General features: G+C 40.5%; 1 protein-coding gene across 1 annotated transcript in view; it reads right to left on the reverse strand.

The window, feature by feature from the left end:
- The window catches only part of HMCN1 (hemicentin 1), a 193,881-nt gene that overhangs the window by 102,339 nt on the left and 70,770 nt on the right, over window positions 1-20,772 (reverse strand). Inside the window, exons 12-19 of the mRNA XM_009997856.1 lie at window positions 19,752-20,027; window positions 8,308-8,449; window positions 7,795-7,922; window positions 6,982-7,095; window positions 5,540-5,698; window positions 4,478-4,672; window positions 3,495-3,593; window positions 1,882-2,009 (exon numbers count right to left, since the gene is read on the reverse strand). Coding sequence (XP_009996158.1) covers window positions 1,882-2,009; window positions 3,495-3,593; window positions 4,478-4,672; window positions 5,540-5,698; window positions 6,982-7,095; window positions 7,795-7,922; window positions 8,308-8,449; window positions 19,752-20,027 — 1,241 coding nt within the window. The remainder of the gene's footprint in view (window positions 1-1,881; window positions 2,010-3,494; window positions 3,594-4,477; window positions 4,673-5,539; window positions 5,699-6,981; window positions 7,096-7,794; window positions 7,923-8,307; window positions 8,450-19,751; window positions 20,028-20,772) is intronic.

Consider the following 20,772-nt stretch of genomic DNA (forward strand, 5'->3'; position numbering starts at 1 on the left):
GCCCAGCTGGACGAGCGGTGGAACGGGTCCGTGAAGGACATACTTGAGGATGATACTTGCTTTGCAATGCAGCACAGCCTTGCTTGACAATTTCACATTCTTAAAACTCTATGTTCTTGGAGAGTTTTTACCTTCCCTCTTTCATAAGAGGCTAATTTTAAGTAAGAGTTTTGGTAGCTACTTATATTTACTGCTGGAGAAAAAATAGGATCCGCGACACAGCCCTGCTCTGCCACTGAACCTTCCAAATGTCCTGCTCTGAAGCAAACCCAAACTTAGCTGAACTACGTCACTGCATTTTTAATTGCTTATTCCAGCAACCCAATTTAATCATAATGACCTTCTAACTTGCCTTATCCACCAAGTAGAGCAGCTCTGAAGTGTGCCATTGTGAAAGACAGGAAAAGTTGTAGCTTTCACGAGTGATGTTTTAGAAGTAAGGCACCCTACAGTAGCAACACTAACAAAAAGAATCAATGAGCTCAGCAACACAGACTTGCCTTAAGTCAGGCTGTCAGAATGCACAACTGTTCCAGTCACGCTGTGCTCAGAACAAGCTGCATTCTTCTCTAAATAGAACTTAGACCAAGGCCTTCCTTGGAGCGTTGCTTTTGCCACGAGCTTACAATTACAGGAAACTAGCACTACTACACAGAGGAATTAGCAACTCAACAAGGAGGATCCTGCCAGTATTTCTCACAGAAGTTACAGCCTGTGCTACTTGCACTTGTGTGGTGGGCTGAAGAAAAGTCCAGTGATTCCCAGCAACTGAGAAACTGAGCAGAAAACTCTTGCAAGCAAAGGATCAAGTAGTGCCAGGGTTCTGCTTGGTGGTAACACATTTTTAAAACTGCTGTACCTTTTTAATTACAGCTAATTACAGAAAGGGCTTTAGGAAGACACTAGCAAGACAAAAAGCAGAGCTTCGTAGGAATGTTCAAGTCAGTAATTTGGCTCCTAGTAAAGAAATGGAACTTCACCCAGACAACTAACCCAGGCGTGATGTCTACACCAGCCTCCTGTCTGCAGGAGTTAAAAATTATCAATAGTAAACTCAGAAGGGGGAAAGAAAACATGCTCTTTCATGCTCTGAGCAGAGCACCATAGGAAAGGAGTAGATGGTACAGGGATTCTGACATTTATCACATCAGCAACAGTAACAGTAATGATGTTAAAAAAGCCTAATTTACAGAACTTTTCTGATATCTTTACTTTTAAGAAACCAGGAAAAAGAAATGCTTTTCAGTTACCAGTGTTTAATTCTCAGCACTTTTGTCATTCTGGTAGGTAAATTCAACTATCATTCCTATATTCAAGGCTGAAATTAAAGAGCCAACCAGAATGCACAAAAGGGCTTTGAAAATAAGTAAAAGAGAAGACAAAAGGGCAATTGACAAATACTTCGGTTCCAAGTTCTTTTCTAGAGCTTCACACCCCACTGCCATCTGCTGTTCCTTCACCTGTGCTTCAGAATTAACCATTTCCCAGCGTGGTGAGTGACCAGTGAGGCATAACCAAGAGGATGCCTCACTTCCACAGTTTAAACAGCAATAAGCCATCGTTCCTCAAGGGAATGGCTGTACTCTGAACAGCCTGAAGAAACTGAGAAGCAGCTACTGCCTTCCAGATAGGGCCAACTGGCTGCTCCTGGGCAGGCAGCAGCTCCTGCCCAGTGGTGTCTGTCTGCCCCAGTTCACCTCCATGACACCGGAGCCTTGATTCCAGTGACCAGTCCAACCTCAGGAGGCGTCTCTATTTGTAAGCATAAAATCTATCAGTATATTTGTACAACTTCCGTAAATAAAACCATTATTGGGGTTTGACATATCAGTTGTAGATTTTCACTGACAATAAATCTTACAGGAAACAAAACAGCCTTACCACCATACTGTTTTTAATCCACCTCCTGTCTGGAATGGGGTTCCCAGCAAGCAGAATACAGGGCAAAGTGAGCTGCTGCCCCTCAATTACATTGGCTGTGGCTGGACTTATTCCAATCAGAGGTGTAACTTGAACAGAAGAAATAATTAGAAAAAAAAATATAATTAGGAATGTTCATATATTCATATAAAATATTTAATCTGAAATTTTATTATCAGTCCTGTCATTAATGCTACTTGCAGCAGCACCAGACAAGGTCTCCCTGTGTTAAGTACTATGCAAATTTAGAGCAAGAAACATTTCCTACAATGAAAACTATATTATTTAAATAGGGAGGAAAAAAAGATTTTTTTAAAAAAAGTAGCTGTCAACAAACAGCATAAGAGTTCCAAGATACTTTATTTTACAATTAAAATAAACACAAAGAAACAGGGGTGGTGTTGTGATATCTGAAACATCAACAAAGCAGGCAGGCAACAGACAGAAAGAAAAGAAAGTGTGAGACAGCACAGGAAAGAAAATGAAACTGGAGGAATCACATAGAGTGATTCTAAGGCAGTAAATGGAAGATACTGTCCAGCTGAAATTGGATACTATCCAGCATTTAGCTGAAAACTCATGTTCCCTGGATATCAAAGTGATGTGCCATTTTGCTTTGCTTGGGCAAAATACCACAGAACAAAAGTAGCAGGTTTGATGAGCACAAAAAATAAGTGGTCATTTCCTTTGGGCATAAAATTTTAAGGGATTGGAATAGTGGTCAGCAGCCCAGCAGAAAAGAGTCTGTAAAACCTCTTCTGTAAAAAGCTAACAGAAAGCACTTCTGTGCACATGCTTTGTAAATTAATTATAAATAATGGGGATTAAATAACACTTTTAAATAGGTAAAACATGTCTATCCAACACTGCCAGCAGTACAGATCCTCACCACATGTTTTAACAAATGGTTTCTTTGATGGCAGATGGACTCCATTCTCATCCCCTCATAAATGTATACATTCCATAGCATTATTTTTCCTTTTATTGCCAATTGTCCAACTGAGATAATAAACAATTCCTTAATAGCACAGCCATTGTCCAAGCTAGACATTTACTGTCTTCTTGGACCACTAAGATTCCATTCCAGTTATATCAACACGCTGACCTCAGCAAGTTCGTTGCTGCTTTTTAATTTGTTTTTAAGACGAATTAAATGGCAGAAACTCCATCATTGTGATTTGTCATTCCTTACTAAATGTACTTAGAAATAAGAAGCAGAAGACAGGATAAATCACTTTTTTAAGGTCCATGTTATGAAGTGTCAATGGAACTAATTCAAATTCATGTAGCCAGTGAACAGACAATGTACTAACATGCGAAATTCACTGACATAAATTACAACAGTCCATGCAAATGTCTTCTGTTTCAGCCTGTGTGGATGTCTAGATGTGTGTAAATCCAGCTATAGATAAAAGCACAAGAGATATGTCACCATGTATGGACATAACCCCTCCCCCAACCTCCCCCCGACCATTGCCTCCTCCAGTACACTCCAGGTGCTAAAAGGCTTTCCTGTCTGCCAGTGCTTCCCAGTCTTCCCTTTCACTATGGGCTCTGACATTACCCACTCTTACCCAGTCCAGTCACTGTGACTGTGGCTGGCCGGGACTGAATCCTTCCAAACTGGTTCTCAGCCTCACAGATGTAAGTTCCTTCATCACTGACCCACAAACCTGGAGGGGGTAAAGAAGAGATCAGATTGCAGGGTCTGAATTAATACTGCAAAGTTTGCAATACATTAATATCCTGCCCTCTTCTCTTTCAGTTTCAAATATTCAACTTTGGCTAGATCATTCCTTTACATCAGCCACCAGGTACAGAAGCAATGACTATATAGGAGCCCCTGAGTAAAAAAGCAGTGCATATATACATGTGATACTTCTCATCACTTTATATATTGCATATCCTGTAACACAGTATGCACTGATATATAGGGCAGTACACTATAAACCCACATACCCTATCACATAGTGGATTTACTATGAAATACTGCTCACTACATGCAGCAACAGGTCTCTGTGTGTGGACACACATGTAGTAGTACATAACACACAAGTCACTGCCCTTCACCCAGCCTGAAAATGTCTAGAAAGGAATAAAAGAGATAATTAAGAAAACATCATCACTTAGCATAAGGGTGACTGAAATACTCCAAGTAACTGAAATCTCAAAACCACCTGCAGAATTTCTAGTTATTACCTAAGTTAGGATGTGTCTAAAATATGTTTAGAAGCCCTTCTCTCAAAGAAAAAGAAAAATAAAAAAATGAAAATCCATGGCTCCTCAGTATCAACAGACACAATAACCCACACTTACTTACATAGGGGTATCACAATTCCTATGAAGAAGAGGAAAGCCAATGATGAAATACAGACTTATGGGAAAATAAACAGCATGTCAACAGCCATGAAGTCAGTACCAGAAACACAATCTGGGATGAAAAATCTGATCTGTTACAAATTTAACAATTATATCAAGTAGTGTAGTAACTTCAGTGCATTTACACATGCCATAGTGCCTTCTGGCATCTCTTCTTTAAAACCTTTAGTCTACCTACTGTTAATGGACAGAGCTCCTGTTCTGAGCTGACTGATGGAACTGACTGCAAACGGTCTTGAGAAAAGGGAAGCACCATTCAACCTCCTCCATTTAACCCTGGGCTCTGGGTACCCCTGCACGTAGCACGGCAGCGTGATGTTTGCCCCAATATCTGCAGACTCATCGCTGGGCTCCTGCGTGAAAACTGGGGGAGCTGGGGGGGAACAAAAAAAAGAGTACATGGAAAGTGGATTAGGATTGCAACATGACATTAGCCTTCTGCTTGCACTGCTGAGGACCTAAATTTACATCCCATTCTGCATACTGTTCTTCAACAGCTTCCCAAGTCTCAGCAAACCCTTACAAAAGCAGCCTTGCATGCTCTGTGCTTAGAACAGGGAGCTCAGAAATGGGCTGAACATCTCCAAACAGGAAGATACAGCCATCCTCCTCAAATCAGCATGCATACTCTAGTGTTAGCATTGTTAGGTTCCTCCTCCCCTTCAAACAGCATTGCTTGTTGCTTCAGAAAGGGTTTGCACATGACAGGAACATGCAGTTAACAAGACCTGGTGGGTCAGGGTACTGTTAGAAAGAACTAGGAAAGCAGGAGAGGACAGGCCAAATTACAGTAACCTTACATAGTAACTTCAGTTACTGTAATATATTCTCTACTGCACAACTATGTTAAGAGTCACAGAATGGTTTGGATCGGAAGGGATCTTAAAGATCATCCAAGTCCCATCCAACATGGACTTGAAACACTTCCAGGGATGGGGCAACCACAACTTCCCTGGGTAACCTGTTCCAGTGAAGAACTAGGTTGAGGTTTTATCAGCTTCCTCCTCCTCTGTCTCTCTCTTCCTCCCCTTAACTTTCTTGCTTTGCAAAAGTAGTAAGAGTAAAGGAAAATTGGAGTCCAAATACGACAAGGAAACAGCTTACTGAACACCACCAAAAGGTCTTCTCAGCACAGAGATAGACTGAGGACATATTTACAAGAAAGGTTCAAATAAACAAGGCACCATCGACCAGACCCAGAAACACTAAAATTAGACTGTCTAGATTGCAAACTACTTACAGCCAACATCTAGAGTTATCTTTCCAGAAGCTCTCCCTGCATCATTGGTAGCCACACAGGTATAGTCACCAGCATCCAGATCTTGTGTTTCCTGGATCTTCAAAAGACCCCGATGAGTATCAATAATGAGAAATGGCGATTCCCTCAACTCTAGGTCACCTAAGCCCAGACAGAAAAAAAAGTAACTGAAAAAAAAGTCAGTAACAGGGTATTTACCAAAATTGTTCTAACAAAACAGAGTCCAAGTTTGAGATTAGTTCATGACATGCATGTATTCATTCAGCAGATGAGTTCTCTGACTTCCACTCAACTGAGTGGAAAATTCCTTACTACGAGAGACACAACCCCTTCTTCTTTGTTTCACAAGGGGAATACAAACCCAAGCATCTTTGGACAGAGACCAGCATTAGGACCGTGTGCCAGGCGATATTTCTCCTTCCCAAATTAGAAGCTACATGTGATGGCTGCTCGTCTGCCCGCTCTGTACCCAGCTGGGAACTCCACAAAACCCAGCAAACAGCTCTGCTACCTCCCAGGCTCAGCAGGAGCCACACACTGCTGTGCAACACTCAGATTTGGCCCCATGTGCTCTCTGGGATGAGTATCAAAGCCCGTCGACTCCTGCCTTAAAACGCAAGCCAAGTATTAACTGCAGTGCGTTCAGAAGAAGGTTCCTTTGATGGAAGATTATTTGCAAACAGACCAGACAGGGTTTGTGCTTCCCTCCAGCCACTGTCAGAGATGCAGGATTGGACTGGATAAGTTATCTGTTGGCAGTATCTAGCTAACAAGATCTCTGGTTTTCCAGAAAATCAGCAGGCAGGTGCTTTATACAACCACACGCAGGCATCGACTGCTCTTTTCCAAAAATAAACATTCAGTGTTGAGACCTGGGATTCTCTGACTCCCACTTAACTCTAGGAAAACTCCTGCAATTGTGATACCCAATATCCTGCTCCACTATCCAGGTAATTGTAGTAGATAGTTCTGAGATTTGGAAGAAGGAACAAATAAAAATTCTCAGGGTGATATAACAGAACTCAAGCAAACATCCAATGGGAAAAACAGAGAGATGGTTTGCAATTTTTGTAGAATTTAGAATTTGACATTTTCTGTCAAAATCATAAACCTTATTTAAGTAGACAAGAGGCTCAGGCTTTCTTTTCTTTTTTCTTTTTGAAGTTGATGCTATAGTATGTTCATTCACTGTGTTTAAGTAGGAGCAAGAATTTATACCCTAAAGGTCAAGTGCTGAATCTTCTAGATTTAGAGAATTTCACGTCACCCATTAGTTTGATACTACTTAAAGCTTCTGAGAAAACAGTCATTTCAGGGTCATTGTTTTAAATCCTCCTGCTACAGTAAATAAATAAAACACAAAGTTACTTCAGGGTCATTGTTTTAAATCCTTCTGCCACAATAAATAAATCAAAGTCGTGCACCTTTAAACCATTTAACTCGGGGATGCGGGATTCCAGTTGTTTTACACTCCATAGTAGTTGTGTCTCCCAGAGCAACCAGAATTTCACTTTGAACTACAGTCAACGTTGGGCCCTCTAAAAAGAAACAATATAGAAGAAAAGATGAGTTCCACATGCAAAGCATACAGTATTTTTAAGAAATAAAGCATGAAATACTCTAATTGTCTAGTTATATGGAAGAAAATTTGTATTAGAAGTCAGAAAGCCTTAAAAATCATGTAAGGTGACGAACACTGGGAAACAGGAAAAAGTAAAGTCTGGAATGTTCAGAGCACCAGGACCACACATAGAATTTAAGGAAAGAGTTTGATCATGTAGAAAATAAAAAGATTCAGTCTCTCTCACTCCAGTCATCGAGAATTGGTCATCGAGAATTCCAGTAGCCTGCTATTAATATATTCATGTAGTGTTCAGAGTACAAGATTTGGACTCCAGGGTGCTAAGCACACTACAGAAATTGACAATAACAGAATTCCTTTTCTAAATGCCTACACAGGATTGCAAACCTACCCCACTTTAATACCCAATTTCAGTTTGTTTGCTGTATTTTTTCCTTAAAAACTGTGTAAAAAGAAATAAGACCCAAATATCACCTAATAATACTACTACTCAGATTTGAACAGGAAACAAAAGAGATATTTGTGAACTGTTCAACATTTGTAAGTTTCCTGCAATTTCTACCAGCACATTCTGTATGGTTACACTAATTTTAACAGTTCCTCCCTTATACTGTGTTTGCTTTCTAAATTTCATTACATTGCTTCTTTTTCTTACCAATGTAGATAAGGATGGATATCTGTTTCTCTGTTCCAGCTGAGTTACTTGCCAAGCAACCATAAATTCCTGCATCTTTTGGAACTGTCTTTCTTATGATTAAGGTGCCTTCTGGAGTCAATCTGTACCTGGGAACACACAGTGGACCAACCAAAATGATTAGTTAAAACACAGAGAGTAACTGTTCAATCCACACTCCAAGCAGCAACAACATGACCAGATGGTTTATAAGCAGGTATTGGTGTTTTTTTCTCATTGTAAAACAATACTAATGTTATTGTATCTAGCAGATAATATAAATGCATTTTGTGAAAACCATTTAAACTTGTACAAGCTAAGGTATTTCTATTTGACAGATACAAAAATCAAAGAGCTGTAAAGGTGAAGGTTGAGGTACTATTTCCAAAACTCACAGGCTACAGTGGAAGAACTAGTCAGAATACTTTGGTATTCTTCTAAACTGCTTTCTCACATATGGGAAAAAATAAAAAAAGAGGAAGCTACAACCCCTACCTGCTTGAACCAATGATAAACATGTCATTGTGTGTCCATACTACTGTTGGCTTTGGATACCCTGTTGCAGAACACCTGATAGACACTTCAGAACCTTCTGTAAAAGTCTGATTCTTAGGGGAAATGACAACCCTGGGTGGTTCTAGAAAAGATATTAGAAACAGCAATTAAAAACATCCATTTAGAAAATACAGAATACAATAATCACTTTATTCCCGTTTTCAAACACCTCTACAGCAAGAAAATCCTAATAAAGGTCAGAGCCTATTGGTTCCCTCACTCCCTCCAGCACAGTCTATTAAATCCTCAGCAAAAAGCACACATACCTTTATAGATTCAGGCTCCAGGACCAAATTAATTCACATGCCCACACAGTTTGTTTTGTCCTGTGACGCAGACAAATGCCCAAACATGGGAACCAATTCTGACAAGAAGCTGCCAGAACCTGGCAAAGGTCACCAACCTGATCCACAGAGATCACAAAGCCAGGGTGAAAGTCATAATTTCAGATAGAAACTCTGAAAGCATAACTGGTTTCACATGGATTCAAACTGAATGTAATAATTAACTTAGAATTTTTAATGCAAGCTTAAAACTCAGCAAAGCAACAACAGAGCCATTTGACACGAACTGTGAAGGCTACTGAGGATGAGAGCCAGTATGTACAAACCTTCTAGCAGCTCAATAGTAGGAACATGACTTCAGGGATGAAAATAAAAGCCATGATGTATGTGCACACACAAGGAAAAAAATAACAGAAAAAAAATGTTGAAGACAATTGAATCTGCAGTGTTAACAATGCCTGTGGATGATACGGATTTCAGCTGCATTTTCCCCAGAAAAGTGACTAGGTGAACTTCATAGAATTCATTCACTTATACCCTCTGACAGTAAAAAAAGACCAGCAAAACAATTCACTGTGAGAACTCACCTGTTCTTCTATGGAACAGACAATTCTATCTTACTTGTAGCAACAAGAAAAAGATTCACACCACTCAATGAATGCAGTAATTTGCAGCACTAACTGATGCTCTTTCATCTTGGTTACAGCATGAAACTGGCTACTATTAGATCAGTTGTGTCCATCTTTATGTTAGGAACTTTGCCTTTTGCTATTCATACTCTGTAGTAACAGGTTTTATTCTGCAGCTCATCCTCCTACTAGCAACCACAGAATGAAAAGCCCAAGCCTAACTCATCTTTTTGGGAGAGTAAAAGAGGCCAAATAGGTTTAAGACAGCTACCTTGAATCTAGGGCTGCCCAGCAGCTCTTTCTTACTAGCTTCAGTGGGAATTATAGCATCCTACATACTGAGAAGGCATCTGACATGCTTTCATGGCTGCCAAGGAGAAGTGTGGCATAACCCAACAAGGACAAGATGAAGATGTGATGCTCTGCAACGTCCAGGTGAAGAGCAGAAATCATTCTAGTTCAGCCTGTTGTAAGACAGAGACCTACTACAAATGCCTTTCTGGAAAGAGTGATGCTATGCCCTTTTCATCAGCACTGCAGGAGGGAGGTTAGTGTCTAACTCCTGTGTTGTAAGACCATTTGCTCAAAATGCTGCTGACTAAACCCCACAGTGTTTCTGGCCTGAAGCAACAATCTCCTGGGCAGAAGACTTTGCTGCTCCTCAGACAGAAGGGAGGCACGTCCTGTCTCTTGGCAGGGCAACACACTGAGGGGTTTAGTCAGCAGGTTGTGAAGCAAATGGCATTACAACACAGAGCTTGGAAAACAATCTTTCTTCCCTGTGATCTCAGCACACTAAATGAGTGGGGATTAGTGACTGATCTGAGATAGTGAGAAATTAAATGGCTTTCAAATGCACAAACATCAGATTAAGAGAACAGATGAGGACAGCAGGAGAACTTTTCACCTTTGACATGGACTGGTTTATCCAAAGTAGCACAAGCTTGGGAAACACAGGCTGGCAAGTCTACAGATATCATCAATCTGGTCACACTCTACTGCTGTTAAGAAGGTGTCAGGGCCTCTGCAAGCCCAGTTTCACTTGGTAACGTGGACTGATTATATCGTATTCCACCTGCATGGCAGGGAAGCAGACAACAGCACATAACTATCCCATGAATATCAGACTGCATACAGAGACAAATGTAACTTTTTAAGTATACCTATCTTTAAAATACTTGTGTTTGAGTTTCATGAGTAATTCCCACCTGATAGCATTTCATGCAAACTCATCTGCATGCCCTCATTAAGGACATAAACCCCTCTCTTTAAAAGAGGAATTTAACTGCTTGTTTGTTGCAGCATGGCAACTGGTGCTCCAGGGAGCAGAACTACTAGGGCCAGGGATCCACAATTGTGTTCTCAGCCATTAACTACTCATGTGAGCTTGGAAGGGATTCTGAGATTGGTAAGCAGAAGTGTGTGCAAAACGACACAGTTATACTGCCCAAAATAAGGACTAAATCAAATAATTAACAACAACTAATCCGCACACAGTTCCAAAATTGTAAACACAGATGCATACAATGCCTTATTGTTTCCTTTCCTAAATGTATGTCCATTAACCTTCCCCAAGTTTATTACTTTTTGACTCATAAAGTAGATTGAACAAAAACCCCCTCCCCTGTTCCATAATGGGCCAGAACCCTCTGAGCTCCTGAGGAAAGGCAGAGCCAGAGCTGCAAGAGTACTAGGATTACATCCTGCTATGAGGGGGCAGGGAGAGGCAAGAAATGGAGACAAGGTACAGAAGTGTCCTCCAGTGATTAATTGTGTGCAGAGTTTTCTCAGCTATTTTTATTCTGTTTTAAATCCTGCCAAGAGACACTGGGAGATATTGTCCATGCTCTGGTCTTCAGGAATGTCTCTTCTCACGTTGATATTAGGAAACTGTCTCGGGTGGCAATGACACATCATGCTCTGGCAACACACCTTTGACCATGCAGGTATTTGAACACAATGTCATTTTCAGATGAGCAGAATAAGATGGGAGAAATATCCATATTTAACACATAAACAACGAAATGAAAAATGCCAACATCACAGCTTTAACTCCAGCTGGTAGCTCAAATCACAGAATTGCTGGAGTCTAGAGATCATCCAGTCCAACTCTCCCACTGAAGTAGGATAACCTAGAGCCCTTTACACAGGACTGTATCCAGGCAGGTTTTTATTATCTCCAGAGATGGAGACTCCATAACCCCCCAGTTCCAGTGCTCCATCTCCCTTACTGTAAGTATAAGTGAGGTTTCATTTGCCACTAATTATACATCTTGTTTGCTTGCTCAAAAGCCAGCAAGGAGACAGGCACACAGAACAGGCTTTCCTGTGCAGCACATCAATTATAGGCCTTTGCTTTATTCTTTGTACCACAGGGGAGAAGACTTGTACATTGGCAGGAGAAGCACAAGCTCCTTACAGTGCCAATCCCATTCAAGGCTGCAGAATAAAACCTTTAAACAATGCAGATTACATGTGAACCTTCTGAAGGGAAAGAAGGGTGGTGTAAAGATTTCATGGTCTGAAGCATTTGCACTTCTAACCATCCTTGGCCATTGTGACCATTTGAAGCAATTAAACTTACCATGAAAAAGTAACATCAAACAGTATTTTTTTTGAGACATCATTAAAAAACCCTCTTAAAACTCTTTATTAGTAAAAAATAGATTTACTTCCAATGTTTTTTCACTACTTTCTGCAAGCCTGTTTGTTTGTTTGTTTTAAACAGAAACTTTCCCCAGCAGCCCCTCTGCAGATGACATTTGTCTAAACCATTACTTGCATAGTATCAGTATTTTTGTACAGATTCTTTCTTGCCCCTTACACTACAAGCATTTTTGGAAAACTGAATGATGTTACAATAACCATCCAGACCCTCCTACACACAGGCAGCTACTGGCAGAGAACAGATGAAGCCCCAACCCTGTGTCCAGCCCCTTCACTAGCAGCTCTCTGGAATTTACAACCCATTCCTGTTAGCATCAACTAAACAGGTCTGAACTGACCTCCTTGGGCTTCTAACTACCAACATATTGCAGAAGCAGATGCTCAGCACAAAGGTAGTGCAGGCATTGTAGTAGTGGTGTGAAAAATTAACTCCCTTCAGGCTGAAGTCCTGAAGCACCACAGCAATGTCTACAAATTCTTTCCTTACCAGGAATTTCATCAATAGGCCTTAGCTTTTCCTTTTGGAAACACATAAATGGAAGTGAATGGTCTTGATCTCAAACCGTCAAAAAACCTACATTGTGTTCATGTCATGAGTGGGAAGGCACAGGGGGAAATACATCCAGCTCTGCTGCTATGACAGCTATTCACACATGGCAATGAGTGAGTGAGACAAAAGACTGGGGTGGGTTATGCACATACTGAGGAATTCCTCCCAGACCATAGATTTTCACTTTGATGTCAGATCAGGCACAGAATTCACATTATAGCCTATGTTACAAAATAACACCACAAATATATATAACCTGTCACTGCACTGGCCAAAGGACGACTCTCCATTCATCTGATTTCTATTAAGTCTGAATCATGTTTTAGCAACATGCGTTGCAATTAATAATCAATTCAATTTTATACCTTTGTTCATAAGCCAGATGAACAAAGTGTAGAAGAAAAATTGCACATAAACAGAAAAACTGACAAAAGCTTCTGTTTGAATAGCAAGCTGAGAACAGATTTGTTACAGCATAAACAGAGATCAAAATGTTCAATAGGGATAAACAAAAAGTAGCCTTCAGCATTAATCAGCCAGTCACATTCATCCCTACTTTTGGCATTAACCAAGTGAACCTAATTTAAAAGGCATATTGTCTTTGGACATCGTTATCTGGCTTCATTTATTTGCCAGCTGTCCTACTTGGCTGCCAAGTTCCCACTGATCTCCATCCTGATCCACCCTCAGCCACGCAGCAGCGCGGGATGTGCAGTCCTGCGCTGTCCCTGGTGCCCGCACGTGGCAAAGGTGACGCTGCACAAGGGGCCATGGAAACTCTCCTTCCCAGAGCTGCCTCTGCATCAGCTCAGGTCAAAGATACACAGCAGCAGCATTCATGGCTGCTTCTGTGAGACTGCACAACACTTCCAACCCCGAATTTAACTCCTGTAGAGTGAGAGGGGGAGCAGCAGTTGGGATCTTCTCATTGTTCAGCCAGGGAACACGCACAAGCTGCCGTGTCACCAGCACCAACAGCACCCTCTGTTCCCACAGGGTGGAACAAGGTGACCTGCTGTGATACACTACACAGCATCCACCCCAGCACCAGGATGTGTGCTGTGAAAGAGAAGAGTGGAAGGACCACCCATTTTCTCTCTGTAGCCAAAGACATCCATATATGCACTACAGTCAGAGTTTCTCACCAAAGGTGTTTTCCACAACCTCCCTGCACTTGCTTGGCACTCACTGACCAAAGGCAGGGTTTATCAGAAACAAGCACATGGTAAGTATCACCAGCTGTGAACAAGAGGCCACAAAGAAAGCATCTGACACCATATATAGCACATGCCTGGCCTTTACAGTGACCTCCCTTCAGGAAAAAGACCTGCAGAAGCAAAGGAAATGCATTCCTTCCTCCTTATTTCCCTGACCCAGGTCTGTGCTCAGCCCTAGAAGCTGGAGGACTCCAGAAAAACCACTCAGTAAACATCTTTACACATTTAAAGGTCAGGCCTCTGCTCCAGCAGAACTTTAAAAGAAAGTGAAATCAGGGACTTGGACCTCTGGAACTCAGTGGGTTGTTCTGAGGAGGTGTGCCCCATCTTCACATGGCAGAGATACAGTTCACTTTATTGACAAGTTAACCTGTTCATGTGCCCATGCATTACCAAGGACTGCTCACAGCCTTCCTGGAAGGGTCACCAGTCCAACACCTCTCCTATAGCTACAATACTGAGTAGTTTATTTCATTATTTCCCTGTGCATTTTACTAACCATTGCAGTAACAGATCAAATGTCCTACAAGAAGGTAGTTTCCAAGAGATCTGCATGGTATGTTGCCTTCAATCAGAGGTTTGGGTAGGTCAGAAGACACCTAGAAGTAGTGACTTCTAAACATGTCATGGTTCCAAAACTCCTCCAAAACTACATTGTCTTTGAGAAAGCAGCAAGAAAACAGGGAGTGAGAAATGCAAGAAAATAAGAAATCAAATTACAGAAATTAAAATGCATGTCACTAATTTCCTGTTTTATTTAATGCCTTAATTTTTTTTATCTTTTCTTAAGTTAGGACTTAAATTCTTTGGAGTAAGAACTCATCTTGCAATGCATAATCTGATCACTATTAAAAATTACAAATTCACTGGCTTGAATTTGTGACAAATTATCTAAAAGACAGAAAACAAAGGTATTTTTAGTTGGATGAGAGAACTTGATTGTGTACTGATCTGCAGAGGATCTCACTCAGGGATTATCATCAAAAGAAGCCTCCCAAACAACAAATTCAGGCCAACTAGTGAAATCAGACTGTAAAAGTGATCAGTCCAATAATGCAAATAATATTTCCCCTCAGCTCCCATCCACCAAAAGTAGAATCATAGGATCATTTAGGTTGGAAAAGACATGTAAGACCATCAAATCCAACCATCAACCCTACTCTACAGGAGTAGCTTCTCTTCTTTGCAAGAGAACCTCTTGCAAAGAGAGCACTAGGCAAACAGATGAGCTTGGAGATACTAATTAATTTTCTTGAGCAAAAGAGAGTGAGCCCAGACAGGCTGATCAGGCAATTCCTGGCTGAATTCAGCATACTAAATCAGCTCTCTTTCTTTCAAAAAAATCTGACTTTTGCATCAAAGAACATTGCTGAGAGTTCAACTGTTTGACTTCCTGCTCTAGGAGGGATGGAAGTGCCACAGTGATAAAAGATTTGAGACAGCAACTTTAAAATATGCAGCCTGGAAAGATACCAATCCATCTTCTCAGACATTTCCAAATAACAGCATATAAAACAAGCACAGAAAAATCAACTGCTTTTCGTTCTTGAGGAAAGACACTTTGCATTGAAAGAACTTTCTGAATTTGAAACAGCAAGTAAAGCAGCAATATTTCAATTTTATTCCCTGTGTTTAAAGGACTGAGTACAGTATAACAAATTTCTCCTTGCCCATTATTACAGTGTGTATCTATGTATCTAAGTGAATTATATTCACATGATCATTTAACTAGAGATTGCACAGACTAAGATGTTTATTTCTGTATTATCTCTTTTCAGAGAATACAACAGAGGAAATCAAGGGAATAAAGCACTGTGTTATGCCAAGGAGGCAATTTACCTTTTTTTCATCTAGGCAGTCTCTTTCCTGGAATTATTCCAGAGAGAAGCACTTTCATGCTGAAAAGTCCTCTTTGTCTTCATTCGGTTCTGGTTTCTGCTCCTTATCTGGGACATACCCAAGTGTTAACACCACTTAGGTTGAGCTAAGACACACATTGTCTCCTGGGCATTATTTTTTTTTTCCTGACTTGGATTTCAAGCTATTAGTTGGCTGGCAAATGTCCACATCAGCTCCCTAAAGCAGACACCAGCTTTTCATCAGGCTAATGGGTCCTGTGCTCCCCCACTGCACAAGACTCCATTTATACAGAAGGACAGTGCTCTCATGAGGTGTTGCCTTGACAAAAGCTCACTGTAGTAACAGACTTACTACACCCATGACAACTCTTCAATGCCCAAAGTCCAACTTACACCTTAGTTCTTTTGAGGGCAGGTGGAAGATGTAACACATATGCTTATTGCTTGCAGGTGAGGCTTAGGTGCTCCTAATACAGATCACAGAATTATTTAACTGTGCCACTTGTCAGCAGGTGCTAAAAATGCCTTTCAGTTTGTGATTGTGATACCAGACAAGCATTTAAGCATTTTTTAGTGTTCAGCAAATAAGCAGATAAAGCAAACCCTACATGCTATGCACAGAACTACCACAGGTATGATTTTATTCTACCTGTATATTCAGATAAAGAAACATATCTGAGTAGTATGCTGACCAGCATCAATGAGCTCAGTGCACAGCAGCTGGTACTTCATCACCTTAGACAGCTTCCAGTGCAACAAAAGCTCCAGGTTGCCTCATTTCTTTTTAACCTACTGCTGGAATTAATCATATGCCAAGATTCCTAAACTCAAAAATCTCTACTGATCACCAACATAAACACAAGTAAAAGCCATAAAAGCTTCTACATACATACAGCTGTGTTGCAGAGGCAAAAGACAGCTGCAATCATTAAAATAAGTGCTTCACTATCTACTCCTACTTGCAGCAGAAAACATGCAAAACCAAGACTACCATGAAAATCACATCTAGCATCACCCAAATTTCAGGGCTCTGAGTTTTGTGTATTTGAAATTCTTGGAGAGGAAAGGAAACAAGAAAACCCACCACAAATCACTCTCTTCAGCATGCATGCTGTTTAAATTAAAAAATCCTAAATTCCTCAATTCCTCCCCCCCTCCACAGTCCTTATCACCTATATGTATGAACATACACAGAACATGCCATATTAATTCAATCCAATAGACATGCATATAGCAAACTCATATTTTGCCTACAAAACTGTAACAAATGGGAAAGGAAAAGTTTACATCTCATGGAGCTTCGCTCACCAGTGAGAAATGTATGACTGAAAAGTTCATAGGACAATCCATTTTTCACACTCCTGGCCAATCTTTAGCCTCACAGAATTGCAATATGCTCCTCCAGGCTTCTGATAGCTTATATGAAGCATCTAAAAAAGCAGCTAATACCCTTACAAGTTCATTAATGTTTCAATATAAGGCCAGTCTGTTGGGAACACTTGAGCAATTCCCAGGATGTAGCCACCATTTCATGATATCCAAAGATGATTGTGTACATTAAAAGTTAGTCACTAAGCTCCACTACAATCCTAGAAGGGTCAAGAGGTTCCACTCCTTGGCCTTTTTGAAACTGCATTCAGAGACCTTTCAGCTGCTCTGAGCAGGGTACTGCTGGTCCACAGGCACAAGGTTTCAATGGGAACTTCATCTGGCTGCGCTCAGGATCAGTGAGGGACAATTAGTGACTCAGGATGATACGTTGTTCTTAACATGGAACATGCAACTGGGGGGGAAAGGTCAACTCTCATTCAAGATTTCAGTCTGTATTTGTACAGCTGCTGGCACAAAAACCAAATGAATGTTCTCTTTCAGAAACAGCAGCATCCAACCAAAAGCTTTCAAAGCAAGGGTTTACTACAACCCACTTCAGCACGTAAAGCAGATGCTGGGTTATTTTTAGAGCTACCAACATTTGTTCTCTGCCTTAACTCCCACTCCAGAAAGAAAATGGGGATGAAAGCACTCTTTATTCTCTCATGTTCCAAAATTCAGAGATCTCTGTGGAACTGTCCCAACAATAATAAAGAGCTTAAATATTAATTTAATTTGACATTCTCAATTACTTGCAACTACACAAAGAATGAGCCATCTCAATCTATCAACAAGACTTCCAATTCCTCCTTCAGAATGTAAATAATGACAACTCATAAAGCTTTTGCTTCTCACATGTAGCCACTCTTTCTTTACCCTTTTGCTGCCAAATATAAACTGTTCTTTTGAACACTATTCTAGACCCTAACAAGGACTATGAGTTCTATGTGACAATCACATACCAAGGTGCCTCCAGAAATCTGACAGGAAAAATTTTGTCAGGCAGACTAAAATGGTTGCCAAGCACTGTGCATACTGATAGCACTCATGGAGCCACTTGAAATGCTGGTAGAACTCAGCTGCAGCTGAGCATTTCCTATATATTCTGTTCTATGCATCCTTCATTAGAAATGAAAGAAAACTCAAGTCAAACTTGCAACTAAGCCTGTCTAAACTGTTTGAGAGGGTTATCTCAGACATGGTTTAAAGCTGTTAGCAGCACCAGTACCAGCCAAAGCATAATTCACAACTATTTGATACAATCATTCTATATAAATAAGTGATCTGAAACTCAGTACTCTGCTATGGCAGCAGTAAACTTCTTCAGCTTTTACATAAAAGAACTGCCAGAAGTCATTTGGTCATCGTGTTAAAGCTCCCAGCTGGACCAGAGACATTAGGGAGGAAAATCTATATCTAAAGGAATCTAAAGGAAGAGACAGAGAGTGGGACACCTCTCTTGCTGCCTTTGACATGTCTGAAGGAGGATCTTGATGGAAAAATCCTGTAGAATTTAAAACGTTTTCCAAATGCTGATATTTTCTCATGGCTTTTTCCCCTTCAGCCTTTCTAGAAAGTTATACCCTTAGATATCTACAGCAGAGTTAATTCAAACAAATCTATGAAGAAAATTAATTACGCTGTATTTATAATAGTTCCCACCTAATAGGTTGCACACCTACTTATGCCACCTTGGCAAACCAATATGCCCATCCTGTAAGAAAAAATACATCTCATTTCTAAAGTCTTATTACTCCAGGTTCTCTGTTTTCTCTTTTTTGGAGCACCTTAAGCCAGGTAATTCCATTGTAATTTTTTTTTCCTTTTTCCATCAGTTAAAGAATTAGAGCAGTGAAGTCAATGCAGCTACCCACTCTGCACAGAATATGAGCCAGTATAAGCAGAAATCCTGTCAGAGTCACCTACAAATAGACAGAATGGCTCATTATACAACATTGAGTGCTGTCTGTTCTTACCCACAGACTGACAGACAGATGGGAACCAAAAGGTTCAAACCTCTACATGATGAAGACAGTGAAACCTGCAGTACTTTCAAAATTTAAAAGGGTTAGCTCTAAAATCACTGCATCTGTACATGTTTGGTTTTTTTAATTTGTTCCTGTTATGAAGCAACAGCACAGATCTAGCACAGTTTGGTCTCACTCATGCCGTCTTTTTCAGTTCTGCTATGTTTTTGAAGTCCTTGCCTTCCTAAAAGTTTGCCCTTCATAAAATCATGATTAATCCTTAGTTTGTACTGATTGACACTGAAAATGATACAGTAACATAATACCAGAAAAATGTAGAAGTACTAGTCTGTTACAAAGATATTAAAATACTCCAGATGAACATGGAAAGTTTTACCAATTTAGTTACATATATATAACTATAGTTACAGTTTCACTGACTATAAAATAAAAACAATACACATAAACAGCCTGTCAATTTTCCCAAAGTAGAAGCTGGCTAGAAATACTGGGGAGCAGTGTGTGTAGCTATTTCTGTGTTCTACTCTTCAGGAGATGCTGACAACAAAACTACCTCAGGCTCATTCACTTGCAGAGCAGTCAAATTGGCAGTTACAGGAGGAGGAGCAAACCAGGGCTCACACACACAGCACTGGGCAGTCCTGCAAAATGAGCATGAGTGCAGCTTGGTGACTCCCACTGCCATTTTAAAACAGGGAAGAATGTTCTGTCAGTCTCCAAGTGGTTTTATCAACTGGCATAAGTCAAGCACAATTACAAAGAGAGATAGCTCATGGGATAATGCAAACAGAAAGCATGACAGAGTGAGTTCCTTGTTACCTTGCACCGTAAGGAAGACTGAGGCCGCAGTGGATCCACCTTCATTAGAAGCAATGCAGTTGTACTTGCCAGCATCCGTGAGCTTCACAGACTTCACCTCTAAAGACAGGTTGCTCATCACCCTGATCCGCAGGGGCTCCTTCTCCCTCACATCCCTGCCATTCCTCAGCCAGGTGAGATTGTAACGCACTGTGCTTGAAGTTAGGCAGGTCAGGATGGCTCCTTCACCAGGGACAACCGTCACGTTGTTAGGAACCTGAATCATGGGTGGAGGCTCTGCACAGACAGAACAAAGAACAAAACTGTAAGACCAACAAAAACTGGGAATCTTTGCTTCACTTGTGGACTCTTTGTAAACAACTTCAAGTAAACTAGTGTAAAAAAAAATAAAAATAACATCAGATAGTATTTAGTTTCAGTTCACATTGTTGATGTCATGAAACAGAGCCCAGGGTAGCACCCTTGTTCCCTGATGCTAAGTTACCTGACAGGAGCTGACACCACAAGAACACATCTGATTTAAAGGACAATGTGTTTCACACTCCTGGCCAATCTCTAGCCTCACAGACTGCAATGTGCTTGTTCATCTGTTTGTTACTAGCTTTCCACTCAACTCACCGGTTCACTTCTATCACACCCCTGGAAGAAAGCAGCTGCAATAATTTTGTACTGGAATTAAACTTTGAAATGACAGATATTTAAAATAGGAACAGTCATCCTGATGCTTCCTGAGATGTCACTGATAGAGGACACAAAAAAAGGAAAGAGAACACACTGTGTGTCACTTTATGTATTCCCATTAATAACACGTATCTATTTTTTCCATTTGTTTTTCCCCAGATTGGTTCTTGAAAAAAGAAAGGTTTGCAATGAATACTATTCCGAGTGAGATGCTTCAGTAGAAATTAGACAGCTGTAACAGCAAGACCAAATCTTTATCAGTACACAGCAAAAAACAATCATTCCAAGAAAAGCAATGATAACAGGGAATTAAAAACTGTATTTATTAAGGGTGAAAGTT

The sequence above is a fragment of the Chaetura pelagica genome, unplaced genomic scaffold (assembly GCF_000747805.2).
Source record: "Chaetura pelagica isolate M959 unplaced genomic scaffold, ChaPel_1.0 scaffold655, whole genome shotgun sequence".
NCBI classification, from domain to species: Eukaryota; Metazoa; Chordata; class Aves; order Apodiformes; family Apodidae; genus Chaetura; species Chaetura pelagica.